Raw genomic sequence first — 27,420 nt, 5'->3', positions numbered from 1 at the left:
GAATTAGATGGAAGTTGAAATGGAAGATTAAAGGAAGATTTAAAAGAAAAGTGCATGGTGGCAGGATGTACGCTGAAGATGGGAGTCGCTGTGGAAGGTCAGAGGTGCCCAGCACTGCCATTTTCAGAGCAGCATATAAAAACAGAGGGCAGTTGCAGGAGAACCCACTCGCCAGCCTTAGGCAGGGCCTGCCCCATGATCGGAATATGAAGAACAAGTGGGAAAAGCGCAGATGGAACATGATGGGTTTTTTCCTGCAAAATCCAGGTGAATCAGGCTTACATCTGGGCTAGACATCTTAGGATGAAACTTCTAACCCTAGTAGAAAAAATAGTTAAAAGCAAAGAGTCTCTAATACAGCATTTTTAGCAGTAGAGTTACTGGGTGCTACAGAGATTCCACTTAAGTTATACCTATTTACAAGACATAATACAAACCTAGTAAGTTCTGTGTTAGTACAGCAATTACAGTAACTAGCTGTAGCTTGTAAAGTGATTTAACTTGCCTATTTCCTAACAGATACAGGGGTTTTTATCTGTTAAGATTCTTACTGATGAGTATTCATTAAAATGTCAGACATTTATTCATTGGAATATTCGGTATAATATAAAAATATACAGTAAATATAAGCACATCCTCTAAGTTTGGCTGTAACAGATAGGGATATCTGGGTATTTTCATCAGCACTTTGCCAGATGGGTATCCACAGAACACACTGCCACAAGAAAACACCCATGAGAGCAAAAGCATTTGTATATAATTTAGGGGATTGAGCTATCCCATAACCTGTTTTCATTCTGTGTTTTCAGTTCCAGGCTTTGATTTACTCACCCTGGAGTTCAGGACTGGCTTCAGCTTTGGGATATGAACCTGTAGCTAGAGTTTGCCCTGGTTTGTGTATATTCCTGTTAGTGTGAACTGGTCTGTTCCCTATCGAATTTATCTCTCGTTATAGCACTGCATCTTGCAAAGCCTGCCTGCTCTCTGAAGCTGATGCTTTTTGACTTCCAGTGCACACCAGGTTCTGACAGCTCACATTCATACCACACAGTGATCGGTAAACAAAAGTGCACATGCAGAAAAATACATTTAGATAGCAGATAGGCACTGAACGTTGTCTGTGTTATTAGCCCTTGTCCTAACTATGGCTGGAAAGGTGAAGAAGATCCATGGTTCACATTGAATCTACAGCAGCAAATGACACAGATCCAGAGTTTGCTCCAAGCCCTGAGCCTGGAAGTGGGCTTAGGATGCAGGAAACCTTTTGTCTCAAAGCAAAGCTTTTTGGCACCTGAGCCCTGAGTGTTTGGCTGTGTAGAACTTTCCACGTGACAGAGTAACAAGTGAATTCCCATGCACTGTCTATGGCTGACTTGACAGGGGGAAAGATCACTGAAACCAAAGCTAGTTTAAGAGACAGAAGCATCAGTTCTAGTCGCTACCTGTGTGCCTGGCTCTGGGTGGTGAAACCAGGATATTTGGAAGCCTAAAGGCAACATTTCTGTGCTCAGGCCTGAAGCGCTCACTGCTTACCCTAGGAAAAGGCTCAGATGAAGCTTTACTGGGCTGCTGCTATAGGGGGATGTTTGCAGCCCACTGCAGCCTTGTGGAACCTGCGGTATTATATAAGAAAGAAGAAAAAGAAACGGGTGAGCTAAGAGGGCAGTGCTGGCAAATGAGAGAAGAGCTTAGGTGGTGTGTGTCACTCCTTAAAACCACACTGGGAAGATCACCTTTTTCCATGCTTCCAGAGTCTGACTCAAGCAAGGGAGAAGCCCTTTGGGCTGTCATATGATTCTTCTCAAAGCAACTATAAAGAATAGGGGAGGAGACCCAGCTCAGGTACAGTTTACAGCAGTGGTGCAAAGACATGGTTTTATCACAGCTGTAATCACTAAAGACCGGGGCACTGTGGTTGCTTCAGGAAGCTGTGGGAATTCTGCAATGCCTTCCTCAGACCCTTCTGTAGCAATGCATTGCTATTTTAATACACTTAAGCCACTGGGACCAGCCCCAAAGTTGTGCGTGCAAAATGCCTTTCCCTCCATGTATTCCAATTCTGTGCCAAGGCATGGCTCTCAGGCTAGCCAGGACACAGCAGGTAGAGACACGTTAAATAGGAAGAGGGATCTCATCCAGACCCGCTGCCTGATGTGTGTGTTCCTGTCAGTTAACTCAAGACACCACAGAAAGCAAGCCTACAGCTAAGGGAACACATATCCCTAAAGCTTCTTAACGGCAGCTCTCTTAGGAAGCTGCTGGGAATCTCCTGGGCACAAGCTCTCCAAATGCATAGCTCATTGTTCCCAATAATGATGAGGGGATTCAGAGTTATCAGATAGGAATGGTCTTCAATAATAAACCTGTGGTGCTGCTACAAGACACTCCTTCGAAGGCCAATTGTAACCTCTTTGCCTCAAGTTCCCTATTAATGAAGCAGGAACAATTAATACATGCCTGGCAATGATGCATTGAGACTTGAATTCACTCACACAGTGCTTAGCTCACCTAAAGCTCTGCAGAGCCAGGCTCAGAAGAGCCCTCACAGCTGCTCCAGATCTGAGGACGCTACTCACAGTCAGGAATTGGCCAGTGCTGTTTACCTCTGTGTGAGGTCACTTTTTAACTGTGGATGTGGTTTTAGAAGTATCTTTGGAGAAGATTAAACCATTTATCTTTACATTCCTGGATGTCACTGGGCCAGGTGGGCTGGGAAACCTCGCCAGCAAGTGAACAAACACTGACTACATCTATCCTTGAATTATTTAACTGGGAAAACCAGATGGGTGCCAGTGTAATCTGGTAAATACAGACAGACAGGGGCTTTTGCTGGAATAGCCATTCTGCTCCTTTCAAACACCTGGCTTTGATTACCAGTAATTTTTTAAGGCCTGATCCATTGAAAGGACTTTGGACAGAGTCCTTAAAGAGCATTCACATTTCTGAAACTGTTCAATGTCCTGTAACCTTCTGCTGTGCTAACAGGATTAGATCCACGCTGGTATGTACAACATGAAGAAAGAGAGAAAGAGGCTGTAACTGAAAGCTCAATTCTGTCCCATACACATGGTGTGTGCACAGCAAAACACCACCTTTTAAACACTGGCCTAGCAACGGTACAAATCATAAATGGCAAATGTTTAGCTTTGCTTTGGAGAAAGAAATCTCTTTGAAGAGTATGTCAGGGCGCACTTCTCCTATAGAGAGTCACTAGAGCCTTTTGCTTTTCTTTCTGTTTCTGTGTTCCTTCTTTTTTCAGTTCTCCAAGACCTTTAATTTCTTGCAAAACTTGTGTAGCTTGCCGAAGCTGTTCTACTGCCTCATTGAGCAATGTCTCTGCCATCACTGGGGGTCCATTCCCCTCCTGGGCCTGTTCCAACCCCTCACGTAAAACCTTCTGCAGAAGTTTTTCTGCCTTTTCCCTTTCGTTAGCCACTTTCTCCTCCATTTTAGCTAAGCATTGATGGGAATCCTTCGGGAAAGCTGGGCCTGGATGTGCTCTCTGTGTAGTTTTGGAATCAGACAGCAAGTCTCCCAGAGAAGAACTGCGAAGTTTGAGACACGAAGTGCTTTCTACAGACTCTTTCTTCTCAATAGTTGCTTTTACACTCTCATGGTGTGCTTCTGTAGCTAAGGAAGTCTCTGTCTCTTCTCCTGAAGTTTGCTGTTCCTTCTCGGCAGAGGTTCTCCCATTTCCTTCTTCAGTTTCAACTGTTGGGGATGCGAGATCTGCTGCCTCACTGTCTGCAATCCCATTTACTGGGGGCTTGGAGCTGCCAGACTCCTGGTCTTCCCAGCCCCTGGATTCCAGGTCACCATGGCTGGAGTTCATTGTGGCTAGCATTTTTTCCGACAGAACCTTAGGAGGGACAGGAGGCTTTGCAACATCTCCAGCAGCAATCTCAGCGAGGTTGTCTTCACTACTGTCTCCTGACAATTTCAAGTCTTCTGTGGTTTTAGGCTCAGAGGCTGGTTGGTCCCAAGCTACTTTTAGCTTGTCTGGTACGCTCTTAGGAAGAGGAATCGGAGCTTTTGCTATGCCCCTGTTGCTGACCTCAATGAGGTTCTCTCTGTTCTCCTCACTTGTTGCTTGAGATCCTTCCACATTCTCCTCTGGGCTTACAGAGTCCTCTTGCTTGCCATCTACATTGTCCTTTGATGTTACGCTTTCCTTAAGCTTCTTATCTGGAGGCAGTGGAGGAGACAGAGGCTTTTTATGCTCCTGGTTAGGAACATTGTTCTCTGCATCTTGGTTTTCTTTTGTGCCGGTTGGTTTTGTAGGTGGCATAGGTGGCTTTGGAGTCTCTTTCTGAGGTGGCTCATGGTCACCTTCACTGATAGTGGAAGCAAAGTTTGGTGGTCCATTGTCTACTATATCCAGATCTAATCGCAGGATACCATCTGATGTAGACTTGGCAGCCTGAAATACAAGAGAGAACTTTCTCAGTATCTGCCCCATCACCAATCCTGTGCTCCATCCTTTAACTTAAAAGTGCAAGAACCCCACAACCAGCATGGCAAGCAAGGGGTTGCTGCTTCACACATCCACCCTGTTTAATCTGTTGAAACTGCAAGAAGAATCTGACTGATAACAGAAATGTTTACTACTTCCTTTGAGAAGAACATCTCAAAGCCTGTTCCACACTATTTCTGGGTTCTTCTGTTGGTGCTGGCTCCCTCTCCCTCTACCCCCATCATTTACAACGTGCCTAGCCAAAGCACATCTGCTTTCTGCTTTAGGGGCTGTTATATTTTAACTTGAACCTATAAACCAAGCTGATCTTTAGATCATTTGGCCAGGGATACTGTTGTAATACCACTGTCTTCTGCTTGCTTCTTCCAACCTGATGTCATCCCTGTCTTAATAGGGCCAAGCCTCAGCTGGCTAAACCTCCTTCAAACCACAGGCTGTGTGCAAATCACTCTAGCAAGGGGAGGTCCTTAAAAGGATGGACTTAGTAAAGATGTTGCAGTGTGTAAGCTCCCCAGGAAGGAAAAATACGGTGACAGTTCCTGTGTGAGGGAACCCAAAACCACACCAAGGTGTAGCTGCAGCCAGGACCAGGCTTCTGCAGTGCAGAGAGTTGAGTTACAGTCTCTCTTTGCCTTTCCAGCCCATTAGAGGGACGGAGACAAGGTGCATCCTGGCAGCTTGGCCCTGACCCATCCTCACCTGGCCTGCTTTGACACTGAAAAGCATCATTCATCCCATTTCCTTCATGATACTGCAGCCAGCAGCTGTGATACACATCTTTCTGCAGGCTCTATCCTCTCCCTTTCCCCTCATTCCCACTTCTGAATTCGTAAAGCCAGTTTCCCCTGAATTTGGCTGAAGGTGAGAGGTCTTACTGGTATTAACCTTGGAGGTATCTTGTGAAAACAGTGAGCGGAGCACTGAGAGATCTTTTTAATGCTTAGGGAAGGGCTTCCTACCTTACCCAACCCATATTAGGCAACAGAGAATCCACACTTCAGTGCTGCTGTGACTTTTGTCATGTGTTCTTCTGCGGTTTTCTGGAGGAGTGGATGGGAATCTATGATTCATTCCATGCATGTCTCCAGAAGAGACATTCTCCCTCCATTTCTATGCAAAGTGAAAAGTCTCAGGGCATCTCCTTTTCTGCACGAGGGGCCTGAGTGCTGTGCAGACACAAAAGTCAGAGCCTTGGAAGTCTGAAGAAACTTGAGATTAATGCTCTGCTACAATATCTATCTGTCTGTAGCAACTTCTCCACAAATCACAGGAGTCAAACACTAGTAAGAACCTCTCCCATGGCAAGGAACTGTAGGTTTATTTTGTGGTGGTTTTGCTTCCTTTTCTAAGTGACAGATCCAGAACATCAGTTACGAGTAGACAGGTAAGCCCATAAAACTGCCTGGGAGAATAATGTATTCTGTTTCACACCTAAGAAAAGGGCTTGTAAGCTTGAAAGCTTGTCTGCTTTTTCCAGTTAGCTTAATAAAAAATACAGCTTCTCCCCACAGAGAGTGCAGTTCTTCTGCCTTTACACCACTGCAGCTACAAAACCATCACTTCATAGAAAATAAATACAGGAGCTTCGTTTCCTTCTGACTGCAGTGACACTATAATGGCTCTCCCCACATGGTCAAGCAGCTCATGAGTTATGGAAAGCTAAATATATCATAACATGTTGCAGCAGCTACAATCTATGGGAACCTGAGGCTTCCTCAGAGAGGTCCTGGTGCAGGCTTTCCCGGAGGAAGCTTGTTTCCCTGTCAGCTTCTTCCAGGCTGGCTGTGCCAAAGGGGTTTTCCCTGGGGTTTTGTAGCTGTGTGGAAGGAGCAGCTCTTGGTGATCCCAGCTGGGGAGACGGGTCACGCCATTGGGGGTTGGAACTAGATGATCTTAAGGTCCTTTCCAACCCTAACTATTCTATGATTCTATGATTCTATGATGCACTTACCTCCTTTAGGTGGCTTCTCGTGGGTGGCCTGCGTCCTTGGGTCATTTTCACTCTGTCCCGAGTTACATGGTCCAAGGAAAGACTCTCATCTACTTTCACCTTCAGAAGGGAGAAGAAGAGGGAAAGAAAGAAAGAAGACGGTCATTAATTTCTCAAGATATGTCTATGAAGGTCTCACTGTCACACATGAAGGGATGCAGCATTTGGATAACTTTCACCACTACCGTCTTTCCCTCAGACCTTTACACAGCCTGCCTGCAAAGCCCTGCACATACATGATGGATATTTAAGGTATCTGACCTATATAGAGCTGTGTTTATCTAACAGACACTCCAAAGAAGTTTGCCATGGATAACCTCCCCTCTACCTCAGGGGCAGGGCAGGAAGGACACAAGGCAGCTTTGTTGTCCTCACTGCAGCCCAGCCTTGGCCCAGCTCCTGGCCGTGGCAGAGCCCAGCACTGAAATTGCTGTTGCCATCTTAGAGGTGAAAGCTCATTAATAACCGTGACCTGACTGTGAACTGCACCAGCAGTGCTTCATTACAGACCTTCCCTTCTACAGCTCTAATGACGGCAGGATGCTGAAGAGAAGGTGTGAGCAGTGACCTGGATTAATTGCAACTCTAGCTGAATTAACGAATCTATTTCCTGGAATCAGATGAGAAATCCACTGCCTCCCACACGTGGGGAGGGAGGTCTCAGCCACTGGAAGGTATTTCTCTGTGCTGGCTCTGTGACCAAGCAGCCACTCTGTGATGGAGGAAGGCTGGAGTCTCCTCCATGCAGAGGGGTGGCACCAGTGAGTGGGGATGGTGAAACATCAGTGTGTCCTTGGTTTACTGGTCTTTGTACAATCAGAAAGCTGGCCAGGGTGAAATAAGGATTTAAAGGGAAAAATGGGTCCCAATCCCTGGCTGATATGGCAGAGTGGGTTTATACGTCTTTCAGAGGAGAACGGCTAATCCAAGCCAGCTGAGAGCTTGACCCATTAGCTTGTGCTTTAAATCTGGGGTTTGATCCTTACTGGAATGAATGAGAATCGGAGGCTGGCTCCCCCTGAGAACCAAGGCCCCCATAAGGAGGATAACCCCAGGCTGTGGCAGGGAGGTGACCTGAGATCCCACCTTGCCGTGGTGCTGAGGGAGTGTGCAGAGCTTGCTGCCCACTGGAGAGCCATGAGCTGGGCCCCTCCAGGTGCTGCATTACAGCACATCACATCTCCCATCTACTGAAACATGGGAGCAGACCTGGCTGCTGAGCTCTCTGCTGCTAGGTTTTGTCTGCTCAGGCTGCTGCTGGTCCTTTTAATTCCACATGCTGTTTCCCACTTGGTCTGAAGAACCAGTACATCCCACCACCAGCTGAGTGCCATTTGCCTAGGCTAAAAAGAAGCTTCTCCTCCTGCTTTTGCCCTCTGCTGAATAAAAGCAGAACCCAAGCTCTCAGAGTTCACATCTCTAGCACCATATCTGCAATGCTTAGCCCTTTTCTCAAAGCTCTTACTCACTCTTTGGTTTCCTTTGCTGAACAGATCTTGCTATTGCTTTTTTCCCTCGTTATGCTGCCTGCTCCTTCTTGTGCCGTTCCTGTGATGGTGGTTTTGTGCACTTCCTTTCAGTTATGAACCAACTGTGGAATAGATGCTGCTCCTTTGCTTTAGCTGAGGGCTGATTTACAGGTTAACAGGGAGCAGGGCAAGGTTGGTCAGTGCAATTTTCATCCCTCCCTCTGTGCAGCAGGATGGGAGGAGGATTTGGGAGCACAGGTATGCTGAGGCCAGCTGAGAGGCAGGCAGGTTTGGCCAGGGCCATGGAGTAACTTTCCAGTAGACTTCTCTCCAGGCTGAATAGCTGGTGGACTGAGTCACTTCAGAGTTTTCCAGTCTTCAAGACTGGGCTATGTCCTAACCAAATACCTCCATTTCCAGGCTGCTTGGTACTGAGGATCATGGCAGCGTGGGGAAGATGAGTCCAGACTGCAGCCCCAACTTTACACAGCTCAGTGCTGCAGCTGCTTCGTGCACCTGCTGCTTCCATTGGAAGAGAACTTCCATGCACTCGCTGATCCCAAACCCACTGAAGCCACCAGACCATCTCCCACTGACTTTGGTAAGCTCTTGTGTCCCATGGGCCTCTTGAGAGATGTTAGCTCTTAGCAGCACAGACCATCCCTGTGGCACACCATCTAGTCAACCAGCTGCCCCTGCCTTCGGCACCTAACCCTGGCCAGGAGAGAGGGAAGGGCAGCAAGATGCAAGGAGGGTGCAAATGGCTCTGTACAAGTCCTGTCTTCTTGAGCTGGGAACTGAAGTGGCTAAGAGCTTCCTAGCCTGTGGGGAAGCAACCTGGCCTTCCTTGCATACCATCTTTCTCCTTTCTTTGACCATGGCTGGCATGCAGGAATGACAAGGAGCATGGGGGCTTGGGCAAGTTCTGCTTTTGGCTAAACCAGTGGATGAGAACTGACACAGAAATAGAGGATTTGTTTGAAAACCATTTCTCTTACCTCATCAAATACTTTGTTTTTGCCTCTATTGATCCCTTCATTAAGAGCTTTTATCCATGATTCCTTTTCTTCCAAAGTTGGAGCTTGAAATTTGATATCATGAACCTGCAAGAGCAGAGAGACAATTGTTGTCTGTCAGGACCAGCGAGGCAGCTCTCTGTTCTCACTTCAGCTTCTCTATAACAGACAGCTCCAGCCTATGTTTAAACTACAGATTCCTTCGTGCTTTGGCAAGTGCTTCACTTCATAGTTCCCATGAACAGGACTTTGTTATGCTCAACAGCTTGTTGCTGTAGTTTTATTTCTGCATCTAGTAACTAAAGTAGTACGAAAGTAAGAGTTTCTTCCTCTGCAAAACACTCAGAATAGCTCTTAGAGCAGCAGCAAGTTGTATGGTCACACTGTGTATAAAGTCAGATTGAAAGTCCAAGTCATTTTGTGTTGGTTCAAATGCAATAAAGTACTTTATCTCCAACTTCTCCACAGGCTGCAAGCAACGGGAAGGCTGCGGGCAGTGGGCTCTGCCTGCTTCCCTGTTTCTGCAGTTCTGCAGAACAGAACTGATACAGGAATCTGGGGCTCTGACCTTGGCTGCAGGAACCCCAATTCAGCTGAGCACGGACGTGATGAGACATAAGGGCAATGTAAGTGAAAAAAATCACCATATCTTTTTCTGTTTGCAAAGAAATTCAGCAGTAAATGCTATAGACATACACACTCTGGGGTTTGAACAGTTGTCCTAAGAGGAAGGGAAGAGTTGGCCATACTAGAGGGAGCTGGCAAGTAGCATGGGACACAAGTGAGGAGGGAGTGATGGGTGATGGTATGGCCTGTCCTCCAGCCAGCTCTCCCCTTCCCCCAGGGCAGTCCCATGGCTTTGCTCAGTGTTTCGGATCAATTCTTGACCACAGCAGAACAATAGTAGGGTGTTATTTATTTCACTACTGTGTTCTGTGAGCACCTCACCATATTATGTAGCTTTGCCCCAGCATACACTTCAGGTGAGAGAAATATCGTCACATTACAGGTAGCTCTACAGCCAGCTTGGATCCAAATAGCTCCATGTGGTGCCCTAATCCACACTGCACAGGCACATGGAAATACTCTTTTGCTAAAGAACATCATCAAAGTTGCAAAATCAAGCACTTGCAAATGAGATAATCCCAGCACTGCTGGACAGTCCTAACTCAGCCTGCAGTGCATGTTCCTCCTAGCACTATCTCTAATGACAGGGGCAGCACGTCTTACTGAGCTATCCCATTTGTGTTCTGTCCTCATGGGTCAATATGTCTTATTGATCACACTCTGCCCTGAAAACAGAATTACTGATTCCCCTGACAGTCTTTTCTTTGCTGTTTATCACTACAGTATCTGAGGGCTTCAAAAATTAACTTTTCAGAGCAACCAAAATTATCTGCCTCTTGCAGGTGGGAAGTGAGTTACAGAGAGGCTCATTCAAAACATATACTAGTGGGGTCTCATTTGGAATAGATTTTTTGGGTGTTTAACATCCTATAGGTATTCTGCGCTTTCCCATTGCCTTCCAAAGCAGCTGTAGTCCCAGCCTTCTTGTAAATGAGGCCCCACATTCTGAAATCACAGCAGTGTCTCTATAAACCAGGGACTATCTAAAATGAGGGGGACAAAGCTAATAGTGACTGACAGTCGAATGCTTTTAGCAGCTCCTTGTTTCGCTATGGCACAACAAAGTGGCAACTCTTTTGGGTCTCAGCAACTTCTGAAGGTGCCATCAGAAACTCTGCAGAACTAAAACCTGACCTCCTTACAGCACTCCTGCTGTTTAGCTAGAAACCCACTGCCCTTCCTGCATCTATTCCTCGCTTCATTGCATAGTTTTACATTTACACATCACAGCAACAAAGTGCCAGACCTTCACGCCCAGCACGGCAAGCAGGGAGTTAAGAAGCAATTTGGGGAAAGATTATTTACTCAATTAGTTTGCACAGAAGGTGATGGGACCACATGTCTTCCCAAGAGCTCAGAGGAGAGGTTAGGCCCTGAACCAGAGCCCTCTGGAGAAAGAGCCCTTTGTCTGGGGTGCAGAAGGGCCACACTAACCAGGGAACTTAAGGGAAGGCAAGGCTCCAAAACAGAGCGACAGCCAGGTTTTGATGTGTGCTTAAAAACTCTTTTTGTTTGGAAACAATTTTGCCCCAAAGCTTTCTGATTATAAAAGCTTATTAGAAAGCTCTGCTTGTGAGCAGCTGAGCTGCTGCACTGCCTGGCAAAGACCTGGCAGCCAGCACCAGCATTTAGAAATCTCTGTACATGTTGTTCAAGGGACGGATTCCTGCCTCACTTCAAGCTTCCTCTTCCAATGCCACTTTCTGTGCCTCGTTCTCCCGAATAAAGCTTCTGAGAGTGTGACTAAGTGCTGGTGTCAGCAGCCCTGCAGCCAGACAGAGCAAAGCCTCAGGGGGATGGTTCATCTTTAATGAGAAGCTGAGATGTCCCTTTGGCATGCAAGCCTCTGCCTCACAGCACAACACAGACCTACTGCTGCGGCCACCGAACACAACAGATAGTGAGGCAAAGGGACTCATGGGAAGATGCTCCCAAGGCAGCAGCAGGAAGATGCAGGAAGTTTCCCAAAGGACTCAGTGAAGGAGGACAGGCAGCACCCTGTGTGGGACCCTGCTCTCTGCAATGGGGCAGTGAAGACAGTGCCCCCACTGCACTCCCTGCTTGCACAAGTCCCTGGGGCTGTGACACAAAGGGGAATCAGCCTCAAGGCTCGCAGCAGCTTCCTCCCAGTATGCCCAGCTATCTGTGCTTGAAACCTTTTCCCTCCTTTTTAGAACAATACCAACAGATAGCAAGGCACAGTCAGGCTGCTGGGGCTCTGAAGCTGGTGCTTGGGATGCTGCCAGCCACAGTCTCTTTGTTACCTTGCAGTCCCTTGTCTGTCTGCATTCATCTGTGACTCACATCTTCAGCCATGGCACTGGGAAGAGGAGACTAACCCAAAGCAGAGTGGAAGCTCTCTACACAGCAGACAGCTGCAGAGCAGAGGCAGGAAGAGCTGGAGGAGTTCTCAGTCCTGCCTGCCACTGGGTACACTAATCTGAGATCCCCAGGTCCTCCACAAACAAGGAACAAATGAATTTATCTTGTCTGTATTTTTACTCATTTGGGTATTCGCAGATATCAGAGGATGCACCTGAAAATGGATACTCCCCACAAAACAGTAAGCAGGGTCTGTTCTCCAGCAGCAATTGAAGGCAGAGAGTCAGTGACACCACTATAAGAGGGTGGAAGGCAGGGTAACACATTTCCTCGCTTTCTTGCTAAGCCAGCTGAGACTGAGTCATGTCTTAAACAACAGGTTGGTGTGCCAGGAAAAGCTGTCATGGCTAAAGCTAATGGGATAGTGACCATTGTAAGCCATGAATACACACCACGCAATTTACTGTCAGTTAACCCAGAGCACAGCACGGCCAGTCAGCTCCTGCTGAATCACTGGCTTAATGTCATGCAACAAGGGGCTCACACACGGGTCACTGTGCATGACAGCAGCGAGCGCAGCCTCCCCGGCTGCTCCATGCTTTCTTGACGACATCAGTCTCCTCAAGCAGTGACAGTCTTATGGCTATGCTGACCCTGCCTTCCAGGAAGGAGAACTGTTACTGTGGGCATTTTGTTGTGCCGGTACCAAATGATTTAACAGACAAGCTCTGAAGAGCTGAATAGCTGCAGTTCAAGACCTTTACCAACACTAGCTCTTCGCTGAGTAATTCTGTTAGATGGCGCTGATCTGCAGTAGTGGTGGGTGACAGAATCCTGTGCTTGCTCCTCAGCTGATTCAGTGCCTGCTGCAATTCAGTGGGGCTGGACTGTGAACTGCTTGTGAGCTGCTGGTTTAGGTGTGGGAAGTTCCCTTCTGCTGGCTTTTGGTACAGGATGGTCACCTCCAGCAGGAGCCAGAGCAGAGCTGGATTGGTAACACCTTAAACTACTCAAGAGTGCACCAGAGTCTATCTGCCAGATGTGAGGCCATCTCCTGCCTTCTTCTACATGACTTCAGGTTAGATCCTGGAGGGAAAAGTGGAAGCCAAGGGACTGTCAGTTAGGGGATTCTTGTGGTTTTCTGCAGCTGACTTGAGCTCCATCATCCCTGGGACTAACACAGCATCTCTGCCAAACTGTCAGACCCCAGGAGCAGCCTTCTCCATGCACAGGGCAAACATGCCTCAGTGTGATCTACTGCACCTTCCAGGCTGGACCCCTGCTGAGGACAGCTACAGGTACCTCCAAAAGCGGACTACGGGAAAAATAAGCACTGGAGGTTTCCACCTCTGCCTGCAGGTGTGGCGTTTGTGTCTGGCCACAGTAGGGAGGGATGTGTGGGGAGCTGCAGCGCTTGCTCATGGACTCTTTCCCTTACTACCACCCTCTTTCTTCCCACTCTTACGACCTCCCTGTAGTGAAGGCTTTCAGACCCACTGAATACCAGACTTGTGCTAATCTCTGTAGTCTCTAGGCAGTTTGCACCAAGCATGATTTCCAGTGCTTTCTGCATTGTGAGTACATTTTCAAGTCTTCAGGCCAAGGCTGCTGCTCTTTCTTACAGGTTCAGCTCTCTGCATCCAACAGCTTTCATTTAATTGCTGTGGGCAGAACGAAGCATTTGAGATTTCTAAGCAGAACGGGTCTTTTGCACACTGCCAGCTTCCTTTGCTGGAGAATCAAAGCTCAGGGGGCAGTGCTTTCTTTCAGTTCCATACCAGTGCAGGTGTGTGACATGCTTATATTGTCACAGCTTCACAAAAATGTCATCCTTGTGAACAGGGCAAGCAGAATCTGGGGTATATCCATCAAAGACTAGTGTTTAGCAAGGCAACTTATTTATTTGAGTGCAACTTTAGTTGCTGAGTAGTTTTAACTGAGTGATTCATCTCTGCTCTTCAAGAATATCCCATCCAGTATTTAAATTGGGATTTCCTTACAGCTAAACTGGGCTCCCTGTATCCCAGAGGGAAACTCCTGTTTGTGCAGTGAAATGGAAATGACCTTTCCTAGCTTGTTCATAAGTCCCACAAACTCATTGGATTTCTGCATTTCTCAGCATCCTGCTCAGGAGAGGGGGCAAAAAAAGCCCTAGCAAGGTCTGGCAGGGCTTGGCCAGCCAGCTCACAGGGTGATTTTCAACTGAGGATGGCAGCAAGCCTCCCAAATGGAAAATGTTTAGCTGATATATATCGCCACAGCTGCGATTTCAAAACAGAAGAAGGACAGTTGTGTACATTGGCCTCCTAATTGAAGCCTGTTCTAGCATCTGCCAAAGTATGTTGTGTGTCAACACCCTCAACCGATTCCCAGCCAAAAGGAGGGTGGGAGGGGAGCTACAAACAGGGAACTTTTCATTTATAAAAGCCTTTCCTTTCACCAAAAGAGCCTTATAAAAAGTAGCCTCTATCTAGATCTCCATTTAATCCGTGGCACGCAGAACAGAGGAGCCGTACGCTTGCCAGCATGGCAAAAGGATGAAGTTACCCTTCCAAGGCACAGTTTGGGCCTATGTTTCTCCTAGCAAGAAATGAAAGGTTTAGGAACAGGTCTCATATGCCGTGCTGATTCATGTAGCAGTGCAGACATACACAGCTATTACACTCTTCTAAGTAACATATTTGCCGATAACAATAATTCCTACCGTGCCACCCATCTCTGAGCACACGGGCTTTTATTCATCTCCCCAGGAATAGGTGTGCACTAGGAGTTATGGTGCCACCCTCTAGCAAACACACCAAGGCTGCCGGGGTTAGCCACTTCTGATGGAAAATGACATGATTTCTGATTAATCAAGTTACAAAACAAACACTAAACCTCAACTCAGACTGGGGAGACTCTGCCCCAGGACCGGGTGCTGAGCAGGAGCTCACTAGCTCAGGATGCACTTTTCCATCACTATAGTGCATGGTGCTTAATATTGGTTTTCTCCTTCATTGCAAAACAATCATTCACCTTTTCTCTCCACCCCACCCTGGTCCATGTGGTGTTTTGGGGCAGGACAGTCTTGTTTTGTTGTTCTGAGTGAAGTTTAGCACAATGAAGCTCTGAACTCAGCTGAGGTCTTACTATGGGAATAAACACTAAGTGACTAGAGTGAAAGAATAAGCAACAATGACAACAAGGACTAAACAATCTCTGTTTATTTAAACAAACTGGAGATGGGGGAATGCAGGCATGGTGGTATTTTTGCCTGTTCACTTTCTTATGGAAATGAGTATATTTTGTCCCTCTCAACCTCTCAGATCTACACAGGAAGATTTAGGAAGATCTCTTAGGCCAATAAAATCACACTGCAATTAGAAGTCAAAGTGTGATGCCTCAAAGCAACAACAGAAGCATCCTAGCCCATAAAGGTGCTGAAATGGATAGTGTGTAAATAGGAACTAAGGAGAACATTCAAAGATGTGTAGTGATGATGAACCTACATAGGAAGTAAGGCAAGCATGTCCTTGCATGCAGTCAGGGCTCAGACAGATATATAGCTTCTTTGCAGCACCAGCCTGGTTGTAAGGTTCTGGATCTAACCAGAGGCTGTGCAGGATGATAAAGATGTAGAGTTTCATGAATTCTGCAAAATAAATCTTTTCTCCTAGGAACTGTTTGGCTGCAAGTAGCTTTGCACTGAGGTTTCTCAGATCAATGGTTCCAACTCCAGGAGCAGACTCCTTACATGGATCAAGATCATTGATTTCACTGGAACTTGGGCAAAGCTGCAGCATCTGCAACTGGGACAGGGATACTTCCTTGCCCAGAACACACTGGGGAACATAAGGAATGGTCCTTCTGCAATGCTCAGGGAGTACTGGAGGAAGAAAATGATAAGGCAGGAAGAACATCAAGAGGAAAGAAGAAAGCCTACAAGACACTAGCATTCCTCCTTACACACTGTACACCATTCACAGCTAGAAGTCATTTCTCCAGCTGCCAAACAGCCAGATCTCAGCCTTTCATCAGCTTTGGGTGCAGCTGCCTGGGAACTCAGTTGGAGTGAGCAGACTGGAGGTGATGAGAAAGGCAATCCTACCTTCTTACCCGGGGAGCGGATCAAAATGAAACGGTTTTTCCTTTTGAGTAGCGCTCGCAGTTCCTGGCACTTGTCATAACTCTCCAGTTCCACTGTTTCTATGCACTTCTGCTCATCCTGCAGAGAGGGAATGAAACATTATGAATAGAAGCCATTGAAATCAATCATATACCATCAAACTCTGCATGTCTTCCCTTTCCATCTGTCTAAAAGCTCTTCTGCCTTAAAAATAACCCGCATGCAGACAGCAAGCCCCCATAAATCAGGCTGGCATCTCACTAAGGAAACACCCTAGTCTTTAAGCTACAGGACAATTTGCAGCTGGAGGTCCACAGTGGCCAAGCAAATAACATATTGTGGACAGTAACACCACCTCCTGCCATCTCTGTTGGCCTCATCCTGGGATCTGCAGCCAAAAGTGAAACTACCTCCTCCCTACAATGAACACAGGAGATGTTATTCTGGTTTCTCACAGGGAAGATGACACAAGCATCACCATGGTCCAGGCAGCTCCCTAGGATGCCAGAGGCATAGTGGAGATAAGAGGGGAGCCCTGCTACCACTGGTCCTCACATCGAAAAGGTCAGCAGAAGCCACGTGCAACTGGGACACACTCCTCTTGCAGCCACGCTTTGAGCTGTCAAAGTGCTTAGGACTGGAAATGCAGTTCCATACAGCCAGCAAAACTGCGAGGGCCAGTGTCTCAGTGGGTGTATTTATCTCTGGTGTCTCTCCACTGATGACTGCCGGCCACGTCTTGGCTCGTTTCTCCCAGTAACATAACTGAAATTCCACACATGGTGCGTGGCTCAGTTCAGCTGCACAGAACCAGCCGTAATAGGAATCAGTGTAACACTGTGCAGATAGTGTTCCTCATGTCTCAGTAGCCCAGAAGAGACCAAAGCTCCCTTTTGCTAACCATTAGACAAATAAGCAGTGAGAATCACAGAGCAGCTCTTGCTCCAGTCAGCACATCCCATGAACCACCATTACCACCCTGAATTCAAACCATTGGCCATGACAATCCCCAGCCCAGGCTCCGCTCCCAAGGCAGCTCTTGGTACCCGTCTGAGTTTGTATTTAGCAATTCCTGTAGCAGAGAAGGGGGTGTGGGATGAGGAAATGTATCGCAGCCAGGAAGCTGCTGCGTGGCTGGAGGCAGGGAATGGAGAGTTCAGAGGGAAGTGGGCTGCAGGGAATTTCCTCCCTTTACTGCCTGACATTTAAGTCGCTGTGCAGAGCTCAGGCTGTGTTTAGTTTGTTTTAACCCTCCTATCTGGGGATGGGGGCCCGGCGGAGCCGATGCCGGAATGCAGTGCAAGTTCAGAGCCACTGAGGGATGTCTGGATCTAATTTAGGTTTATTATTTTAATGACATTACTGTTTATTTCATTTAACACTGAGTAGGTGAACGTGACCAGAGAACCGGGAGAACACATACGAGGAGGAGCAGCTTAATGCTGCCCAAACCTAAACCCCAGCAGATAAAATCCTGCTGACGATACCGAGCCCTTTGAAGGCACAAGGCTCCTGCTGCAATCCTGCTGTCGCAGTGTCACTGCAAAAGGACGGGGATGGAAATAATAACCCCTCAGCGGCCAACAAATGACAGAGAAGGGTGAGGTCAGGAATACATGCCTCGGGGATGGGTGATCTCATCCTGGCCTTTGGTGCACGACCGCCCACATTACAGCACTGCTGCACGGCCGGTGCGGTTACCAGCCCCGACGTGAAAGTTTGCTGAGCTCCTTCATCTCAGAGACCTGAACTTCTCAAGTTATCCTCTATAGGGAGGGCGGGGAAGAAAGCAGCCAGGGAAATAAGAACACTCCATGTCTGAGGCAAAGCAAAAGCATCTGAGTTCAGGGAGCACCAGAATGGGGCTTTTGTCTCTGTTTTACCATTGGCAAGCAGCCATCCCCTCTATGTGACCCTACCTGGGTCACAAAGAGATCCTTTATGTTTGTCCTGCACCACTAAGATAAAGACTGAAAGACCCAACCCTGCTGCAGATCTCCAGGTGCCCTTCAACCTCCTGGGACCAGGAGGATACTCAGCATCACACAGCAACAAGGTTGCTTCCAGAGTCCCATTCCAACACATGGGTGTTAGACACATGTTCTGGACAAGCTCCGGCTCCATTTGGTCTCTAGTGTCCCAGAGAAGTTAAAGCAATCCTTTTATGTCATCCTGAGCCACAAATGTTGTGTTCTTACTCAGTGGTCACACCTCCCTGCAGCACACAGCTCACAGGTTGTCCCTGCATCTGATCAAGGCAGGGAATTCCCTTCAGACCACCTTTCTCTTTTCCTTTACAGACTTCAGGGCTTGTTTTTTAAACTGCTTCTGTGCTTGCTGTAAGGGACAATCAATAAGACACTTAAAATCCTACTATAGAAACCCCTACATTCATGATTTAATGCAGAAACCCAATTCCATTAGCTATTCATTGAGCAGATGCTGCGAGTTAACATGTATCTGTCTGTAGGCTTGGCCCTTAAGAAGGAAAATACCTAACACCTAAAAACATTAGAGCACCAACCAAAGAACCACACTAGGCAAACAACTGCCTTAATGAGAAGTTGATATAAAGGGGGGGAAAGACTCACTGAAACTTGTATTTATATGAAGTATAATTTCCAGCAAAGGCCTCTTCAGTGACCCACATTCATAGGCTGTGACCCCCCCGGTTCAGTGCACAGCGTCTAGACTGCCTGCAATAATAATTTACTTCTCTATCCAAGGAGCTCAAAGTGTTTTAACAGATCACTTTTGGGTATGTATTGCTTTTACCAGGGGCAAAATACAGATGTTAACTGCATGACTGTTAAATGCAGAGTGGATCCTCTGGTCTCTAGAAGGCTCTTTGTCTAGCAGGGTTTTAACCTGTCAAACGATGCACTTTAAAAAATCCCCAAAACAACAAAACCCCCAACTCTAAAACCTAAATATAAAGCACTGTTTAGGGGGGAAAACCCCCAAACTCAAGAGTGACGCTGTCTAATCTATGGAGTGTTGATACTGGTCTGTGTAGTCTCTCTGTGCAGGATTGCCTGTTCCCTGTTCTCCTGCTTGCTGGAGTTTTGCAACACTTGATTTTGATTCTAGCAAGAATATGCAGAAACAAGAAGAGAAAAAAACCCTTTAGAAAATAACCTGCTTGGTTCTGCGTGGGCCTGCTGAATGCATCCTGCCTTCCCAGAGACTTCTGAGCAGCTTCTGAGGATCTGAGCATGCCAGAGCTGTAAGTGTTCGCACTGACGGCTCTTTTCCTGCCACTGGGGTATGTAATATCACACAAACATCTTGCTTAACTAAGCCTTCACTCATGTGAGGGTGCAGAAGTAAGGGGCTGTAGATGGAGGCACAGCAGATAACAAGAAATGCATCTCCCTTCATTTCACATCTGCTGAAAGAAACCTGAAGCCAGGTGGGGTGACTTTCACCCCCCATCTGCTCCAGGTAATACAATAGCCATTTGCAATTCTTCGTAAACCAAACCCAAAGCCTGACTAACAAATGTAATATGGAAAACACTCTCCCAGGACAGGTCAGGAGCACATTCCAGGAGGTTGCTGTTGATGAGGACAAATACAGTATTTGTATTCTGCTCAGACTGTACTTTCTGGTGATACAGTACATTACTGCCTGCATCTTGTGTTGGCCATCCCCACTGCTCTTGTTCTGCACACACAAACCTCAGCTACAAGTGCAGCCAGCCTCATGCAATTGCATAGAGAAACGTGCCTGCATTAGAAACAACTGTTGAAGGCAATATTAGCACCTCTTCACGAAGGGCCTCAACACGTGAAGGGCTCCAACATGAGGGACCCATAAAAGCACAACACATCCAAGTCGTTATCTCAGTTCCTGGAAATCTGATGGGCTCAGACCAGCTGAAAGCCTCTGAACCTGCCCTCCCACATGGAAGCTGACCTCCCTCCCATTTAACCCACCTAGGTCTAACTTAGGATACACATGGGAAGACGCTTGTATTGCTGTTGCCTGAAGCTTTATCTCCTTTCTTTTTCTAGGGCTCCCATTCAGCAAGCACTGAGCAATGCCATTTTAAAGCATTTCAGCCTGAGAATGGTCTGGGATGCTGTGTCTGTCTCCAGGGTCACACAAAGCCAGCTCTCAGGTTCCACAAAGGTATGTGGAAAAGGTCCAGCAAGAAAAATGGCAGCTTGAGCTCCAGAAATAAAACCCACACTGCACCACAGACTCTCCTTTGACACTGGCCCTTCTCATCTCAAAAACTTAGTTCCTCAATTGTAAGATGGAGACAGCAACACTGCCCTAACTCACGTTAAAGGAAGATAAATACAGTCATAAACATGAACTGCCTCAATTCTGTAGCAACAGGACCCCTCCTGAGAGCAGAAAATTGCTATTTCCTTTAGTTCCCCTGTAGTAAGTCTGCACAATCACATGCTATCCTATTGTGCTACCAGATAATTTTGTAGCAATTTCCTCTCTTAGCCATTTGACTTCACTGTAAGCCAGTTTAATAGCCTATAGATATTAACATGATCCCTTATTTACAATAATGGGACCTTGTAGCTACTGTAGCTTACAGATGCAATTTATTACAGGATGTTACCACAATCCGCAGGCTACCAGAAAACGTTATGTCTGGTTGTTACAAATGCCATTTTCCTTGTTTAGATAATAAAATAACCCTTTAAATGATTGAGATTTTTCCTTCTTCTGAACATCTGTGAAAATTAATCTTACTTTAAAAGCCTCCTTTTCCCTTGTGGTAACGAAAGCCTCCATATATCTTGTTTTTAAAGGCATGCCCTTTAAAAAACCCTACGTCATGACGATAGAATTTGAATCTCTGAGTTCCTGAAGCTTCAGCTGGAGTCAACAGGTATCTGGGGCACTGGGAAGCAATCTGCAGAGCGTCAGTGGTTTGCAGGACCAGGCTGCAGCTCCCTGTGTAAGAGAAACCCTTTCCCTGCTTCCAAGCCGCTCATCACCTGACAGTGACTTCTCATCTCATTGTTCTTGCACTCTTCCTGCCATTTCACAACTAAGAACAAACGCCTCCAGAAAGTGTTGGGATTTGGGAAGAGCAGGAGGGCTCAGTGTAAGGGAGGAGGCAACACCCTTTAACCCAAACTGTTTTTAACAAATCTTTATTAGGCAATCATGTGTTTTTTAGAAAAGAGAACCGAACTCACTGTCAGTCCTGTTCCTGAAACCATCGCATCAAGGCAGCTGCTGAAACATTTCCCCATTCTTCTTCCCTTGACAAACTGCACACAAAGCTTCACATTACTCTGGTCTTCTATCATCTTGATACCCACGAATGACCCAGATCCCCTTGTGTCAGACACCACACAGACACGTGGTCCTTGTGCCGACCACACAGTGAGAAATCCTCTTCCATCCTGATGCTCACACAAACTTCCAGCCACCATATACCAGCAGGGCTTAGTCTGACCCACTCCTAATCTCAGATGGTTGTAGCCTGTGCTCTGCACTGTAATTTCTAACTTTGGGGCAAACTCCACTCTTGCAGAAGCCCCTTCTAACCCAGGAGCCAAGGGAAGAGCTCCCTTTGCAGCCCAGCAGGACTAGCCCTGCATTTTTCATTCTTCTAGTATGAAGATGCAGGACATATTTGGCTTGGCTTTTATTTCTCATTTGATTGGAAACAGCTCTAAATGAGGCCATGAACTTAAGGCATGCAATTTATCTAGGGAAGTCCAGGACAAGGCTCCCAGGAGTCCTTCGCTCAGTACTGGCTCAAGTAAAAGGAAAAGATGAGCCAAATCCAGACCGTGCCTCTGCTTAAGGACAGCAAGCACTCACAATCTCACCCTGCATCCATCAGAGACTCTGATGAGTCTGGCTAGCAACAATCTGAGCTGCTTGAAGGGTGCCAAACAGCTGCAGGGTTGCCTGCCATTCCCTCAAGCAGCAGGTGGGAAGTCACCCTGCTACAGTCCACTTTTATCCTTTAAACTCCAAAACCACACAGCACATATCCTGCTTCCGCCCCAAGCTTCACTCCCTTTGCCTTCTCACAGGATGTCCTGCCTCCATTATTTTTCTTTGGCAATGGAACTGTCAAAATATTTACTGGCTAAAATATTTATAATATATAATATACCCTAAAATGCAGCTGCTGTCTCTTCTTTATAGCATTTACCCTTCCTGGAGATAACTGGAGAAGCCCTTTTGAAAGGAATGAGCTGGAGAGAAGAGTGAAAAATGCAGGAACTTGTGTCACCAGGGGCCTGGTCCTGCCCCTGCTCAAGACCTTCAGCTGTGACCGTACCTCATCCTCATAGACCACGAGCTGTGTTTTCCGAAGCTGGATGTAACGATCCTTCCATAATCCCAGGAGCCCCCCACTGCTTTTCTTAATCCAGCCGTATTTCTCTGCGGTTGGAGCAGGCTTTGGTTTCTCTGAGACTTCCTCCTTTGTATCCTGCAAGGACAGAGAGGAGAAGGAATTACAGCAAAAGCACTTTCCATCCATTTAATCAAGGTCCTCAGAAAGCTTGCCTAGAAAAGACCTCAGCGCTCAGCAAATGTGGTCCCTCCCCACCATATCACAAGGGAAAACACTGGCATCTTCCAGAGGAAAACTCAACCAGATCCCATAGGATCAGGGAGTGAGGATGCACTCTGGCTACCCTGGGGGACATTGTTGAGATGGCAGTAAGACCACCTTGCTCCTCTGCTTCCCCAGTGGCTCTGCTCCCCTCTCTGTGTAGGTACTCCCTGCTCAACTGTGTACCAAGTGTGCCTTCAAAACTAGCACCTTCCTCTCCACTTTGCTCCTCCAACTCTCTGTTGAATCCCAGTGGGATGGATCCTGCTGGCATCAGTAGCAACACTCATATTTTAGCCCACGGCCACTTCTGTAAATGTCTCCTCTAGGTCTCTATGTTTGGACAATGCTTCCAAACCAAATCCCATGGGCAGATCCATGGCATAGAATGGTTCACTTTGGAAGGGCCCTTAAATATCATGAGAGCCATGACTTCATCAGAGCCACACTAAAATATTTCCGGAATGCTCCTGTGTGGTTTGCACGCAGAGGGAAGGACCAGCAGAGAAGGGAACACCAAGAGAGGGGTGGTTTTAACTGTCCTGCCTTTAGGTCCTTGCTGTTTGTCCCAGCCTGCTCTCGCCTGTCTGCAGCAGCATGGGGAGCCCCAGCATCCTGCACTGGGAGGCTGCTGCCTTTCCAGGCCTGGTAAAAACCAGAAGATGGATAACTTCCCTGCTTTGAAAAACATCAGAAATATCCAATATCAATATTCACGTCAAACAGAGACAGGAAACCTAAGCCGGGAGCAGGGGCTGATTAGCTGACTGCCTTCACCAGCAGACTTGGCTAAAGCTGAGTTTTCCTCCTCGCTGGTGCACTGGAAGAGCCTTTGCAAAGGCAGGATCCCCATTTCCCCTCCCTTGGAGCACCCTGCTGCTCCCAACACCCCACAAACCCTCAATAAGCCTCTTTGCCCGGAGTGAGGTGAGGGGAATCCCTCGCTGAGCCCAATCCCCTTACACAAACACTTCACCAACCTTGACACTTGTAAGGAGAGGCCAACCCCAAACCCTCCAGCCTCCTCCCAGGAAACACACTGACCCCTCAGACTTGGTTTCCTCCACATCCCGGTCTATAACAGCAGCAAATCCTGCTGCAGAAAGCCAGCACACCAACCATCCCCAAACAGTCCCCACTGACTGCTGAATGAAACCTTTTCCCATAGGAAAAAAACCCCAAACAAAACAAGCTGGACTGGCTGGAGCTCAGACATCATGTTTCATAACATGAGGAAATCCCACATGCATGGAAAGGAGTCAGAGCTGGATGCTCCCATGGCCAGGACAGAGCGAGTCTGTCGGATGGGCTCCAAAACTTGGGAGGAGAGCCTTACTAACAAATCTCTTTTCATGCACTAGATTCCCAGTAAACACACCCTTGGACAGCAGCTTTGCTTGCTCCAAAGAGGGAGCTCACGCTCGTAAAAGGAGGAAAAACACATTAAAGACCCCATGTATCCACATTTATTCTGATCCCTGCTAAGGTCAGGAAGAGGCTTGGCCTTGCAGGTAGGCTCAGGAGCAGATGGGGAGCAAGACAAATAAATCATGTATCACCTAAAAGAAAACCAGGCGGAAACCTGCAGCATCCTTGGTGCCATTTGTAGCAGTCATTTGTGTTTGAAACAGCCACAATACAGGATGACAGAGCACTGAGAAGTTTTCCGGGAAGTGAGGGGGACTGGGGGGGGGGGGTGTTCTTTAAACTTGACTTTTTAGGTTGCCAGGAAGTTGTATTCAGTTGTGATCTGTGACTTCAGCAAACAGCAACTGCTGCACAAATACAGACCTGCTGGTTTCCTGATCGAGCACCCTTTTGATGGCATTTTTAGATGGTTGAGCACAGACTTTAACCTCCCCTGGAGCAGTTCTGCATGGATGTAGCTGTACTAAGAGTTTATTCAAGTGACTCCAGACCAAGAGCTGCCAAGAGCTTACTCCTTAAAGGGTTTTTTTATGCTTGGCAGATGAATTCTTGCTGTTCTTTTTCCTCACCTGGCAGAAAGACTTTCTGCAATCACATGGCAAATACATCTATCCCTGGCCTCTCCAGGTGCTCTGCAGAGTGAAAACTACTCTGTCTCCTCTGGATTTAAACTAAAAGTACCCCCTGTGAAGACACAGCACTTAACATCTACCTCTGCAAAACCAGCGTGTCCCAGTAACAGTTTTTGTTGGAGCTGCACTTCTCCACAAGGCAGAGCTGCAAAGCTAGAGCCGAGCTTGTCTGGCAGCCTCTGAGGCTGCCTACTCCCCATGGGCTCTCCGGTCTTCCGAGGACATCACCTCTCCTCCATGACATTGCAGGGTGGCTTTGCAGCTCACCCTGTCCCCAGGCCACCCAAGAGCCCTGGTTGGAGCATCCACATGAGGATCTGTGACTCTGAGCCTCCGCCTGCCCCAGCTGAGCAGCCCAGGAGAGGGAAGGTGAGATGAGATGGAGAGTGCTGGGCTCAGCAGATGACAGCAGCCACAAGCACAGGGCTCTGTCCCCAGCACTGCACGGGAGTCACCTGAGCTGGAGCTGCCTGGTGCCTGCTCCGGTCCCCACTACAAGATAGATGTGACAGAGCCATCTGTGTAAAAGCCCAGATGATGCAACCTGTTTGTTCTCATGAAAGCAAGAAGAGTCTTGGAGATGGTGCCTGACACCTTTGCAGACTATTTTTATGCCACCACTGCCTGGAATTGGCACAAGAAGGTTGGCCAGGGAAGGGCACCAAGAGCAGGGCTTTGTGCCCACCATTCTGCAGCTCAAACCAGGGCATGGCACAAAGAGACGAGCTGCTGTGGTTATACTTCCTCAAGTATAGCTGAGTTATTCAGCTATTCAGCTACTCAGCTATTCCTTCCACAAGAAACACCAAGATACCCTTCCCAGGATGCTCTTGGGCTGGATTCATTCCTGATGCTGGTGTAAATCCATAAGAAGAAACTCCCTTACGTCAGCTAAGTGAGCCAGTGTAAATGAAGGAAGAACTGAGTTATCCCAACACTGGCTCATGCCAAAGGAATCACTCCCCAAACCAATCTGCAGGAGCCACTTTTGCAGTTTATACCACGATGGCATTTGAAGTGAGACATGAGTTTCAGACTGATGATGTAGAGATGACAAATCAGGGGGACAGGATGGTGGTTATTTCTCCTCTCCCCATGTACTTTAAGGGCCCACAAGCCCACATACTTTCCATGTTTTCCAACACAAAATCAACCCACCAGTTGGATCACGGCAATGCTTTTACAAGTTACATGTACTGCACAGAAGCATCTCACCCAGTTACAGTCACTTCACTTAAAGTGAGCAACTCCTGTATCACACACTCCTCTCTAGCAAGGCAGTGATAGACACCTCCCAGGACACAACCTCCCTCTCCAGACCTCCACTGTTTTCCCCCCTTTCCACATCCCCTCCAAGCCCCGCTGTTGGCCCTTCCACTTCTCCCTGACCCGCAAGAGCAAAACCATCTTATTGGAAACAAACTGCTCAGATCCATGTGAAGCTTGGGAAACAGCATCAGACACCCCCCCACGCCCCCCCCGCATGCAAGCACTGGAGGACTCATTTATCATTAATGAAGAGTGGATGGTGAGATGGTTGGTGGATGCTGGGGTGGGTGAGAAGCCCCTTTGGCCACTGGCCGCCAGCTGGAAGCAGTTTCTCTGCTGTGGATTAATTTCATGGATGCCAGTGGATAACAACTCTAGGTTGCTACCAACTTGGGCTGCTTTGCCATCTCCCTGTTGGTTTAGGAAAGCTCTCATTCTTGCCACAAAATGTTGAGGGCTGAAATAATGGGAAAGAGAGGAAACAAGCCACAGCTACTGGCATCACATGCATTAGAGGCTGAAGTCCTGCAGCAGACCGCCCTACCGGGAGCTTGCTTTGTGCATGAGCAGTAAAACCTCATTTAAGGAAAGGAAGCAGGAATAATTATCTGGACAGACAAGGAGAGAAAACGACCTGTTCAACTCACTAACAAATCTGTGGTGTCCTGATCCACACAAGGATGGATTACTGGGGCGTGAGCCCACGGATGTGTAAATCTACATGTGTAGAAGCACTGCTGCTCTTCTCCGCGTTAAACCCGTCCCAGGCAGACGCGGAGGAGGAGGAGGACAGACTTGGGGAAGGCTGCTAGGTATGTGGCCATGGCCAAGCTTGCGGTCTGACCGAGGCCCAGCTCCAGTACGGAAGTACAACACCCCAGCCAGAGTCAGCAGAAGGTGGCCTGAGCAAGCGTGGCATTTGAACAAGCCCGACTCTGCCAGCACTCGTCCTTCGGCAGCGCCAGCGTTCGCCCGGCAGCCTCACCCGGCCGGCTGGAAAGTTTAAATCCCAAGAGCTCCCGGGATGCTCAGCCCCGCAGCACCCGGGCCAGGGTTGAAGGAAGCGGGGGGGCTGCTTGGGAAAAGGAACCCCCATCATCTGCGTCTCCATTTCTGCCCCCGCCGCCTCCCGCTGTCGGAACGGGATCGGGGATGTGGCCGGAGCGGTCCTCACCCCCCGTCCCGGCCGGCAGCGGCACCGAGGGGCTCCCGTCCCCTCCCGGTGGTCCCCAACAGCCCCATCTCGTCCCAGGGACTCCGCTGCACACCCCACCCCATCCCATCCCGTCCCGTCCGGTCCGGTCCCGGTCGGACTCACTTGCTCCATGGCGGGCCGGGGCCGGTCGCTCCTCGCCGCCCGCTCAGGGGCTGCGCCGCCGCCCCGCTGCCCCGCTCGGCTCCGGGCTTGCGGGCATGCCGAGCTGAGCCGAGCCGAGCCTGGACGGGACGGGACGAGCCGGGTCAAGCCGAGGCGAGCTGCACCGAGCCGGGCCCCGCGGCTCTCGCCTCCGCACCAACTTCTCGGGGAGCAGCAG

General features: G+C 48.1%; 1 protein-coding gene across 1 annotated transcript; it reads right to left on the bottom strand.

The window, feature by feature from the left end:
- Positions 1 to 27,420, bottom strand: PLEKHO2 (pleckstrin homology domain containing O2). The gene is made up of 6 exons (XM_080626101.1): positions 27,204 to 27,420; positions 22,278 to 22,430; positions 15,986 to 16,102; positions 8,932 to 9,036; positions 6,426 to 6,524; positions 1 to 4,420 (listed from the first exon to the last, which is right to left on the bottom strand). The coding sequence occupies exons 1-6, from the start codon at positions 27,210 to 27,212 to the stop codon at positions 3,182 to 3,184; spliced, it is 1,722 nt and encodes a 573-aa protein (XP_080482227.1). The 5' UTR covers positions 27,213 to 27,420; the 3' UTR covers positions 1 to 3,181.

This window comes from Psittacula echo (assembly GCF_963264785.1).
Source record: "Psittacula echo genome assembly, chromosome: 10".
Lineage (NCBI taxonomy): Eukaryota > Metazoa > Chordata > Aves > Psittaciformes > Psittacidae > Psittacula > Psittacula echo.
This window is presented reverse-complemented; position numbering and strand designations above follow the sequence as displayed.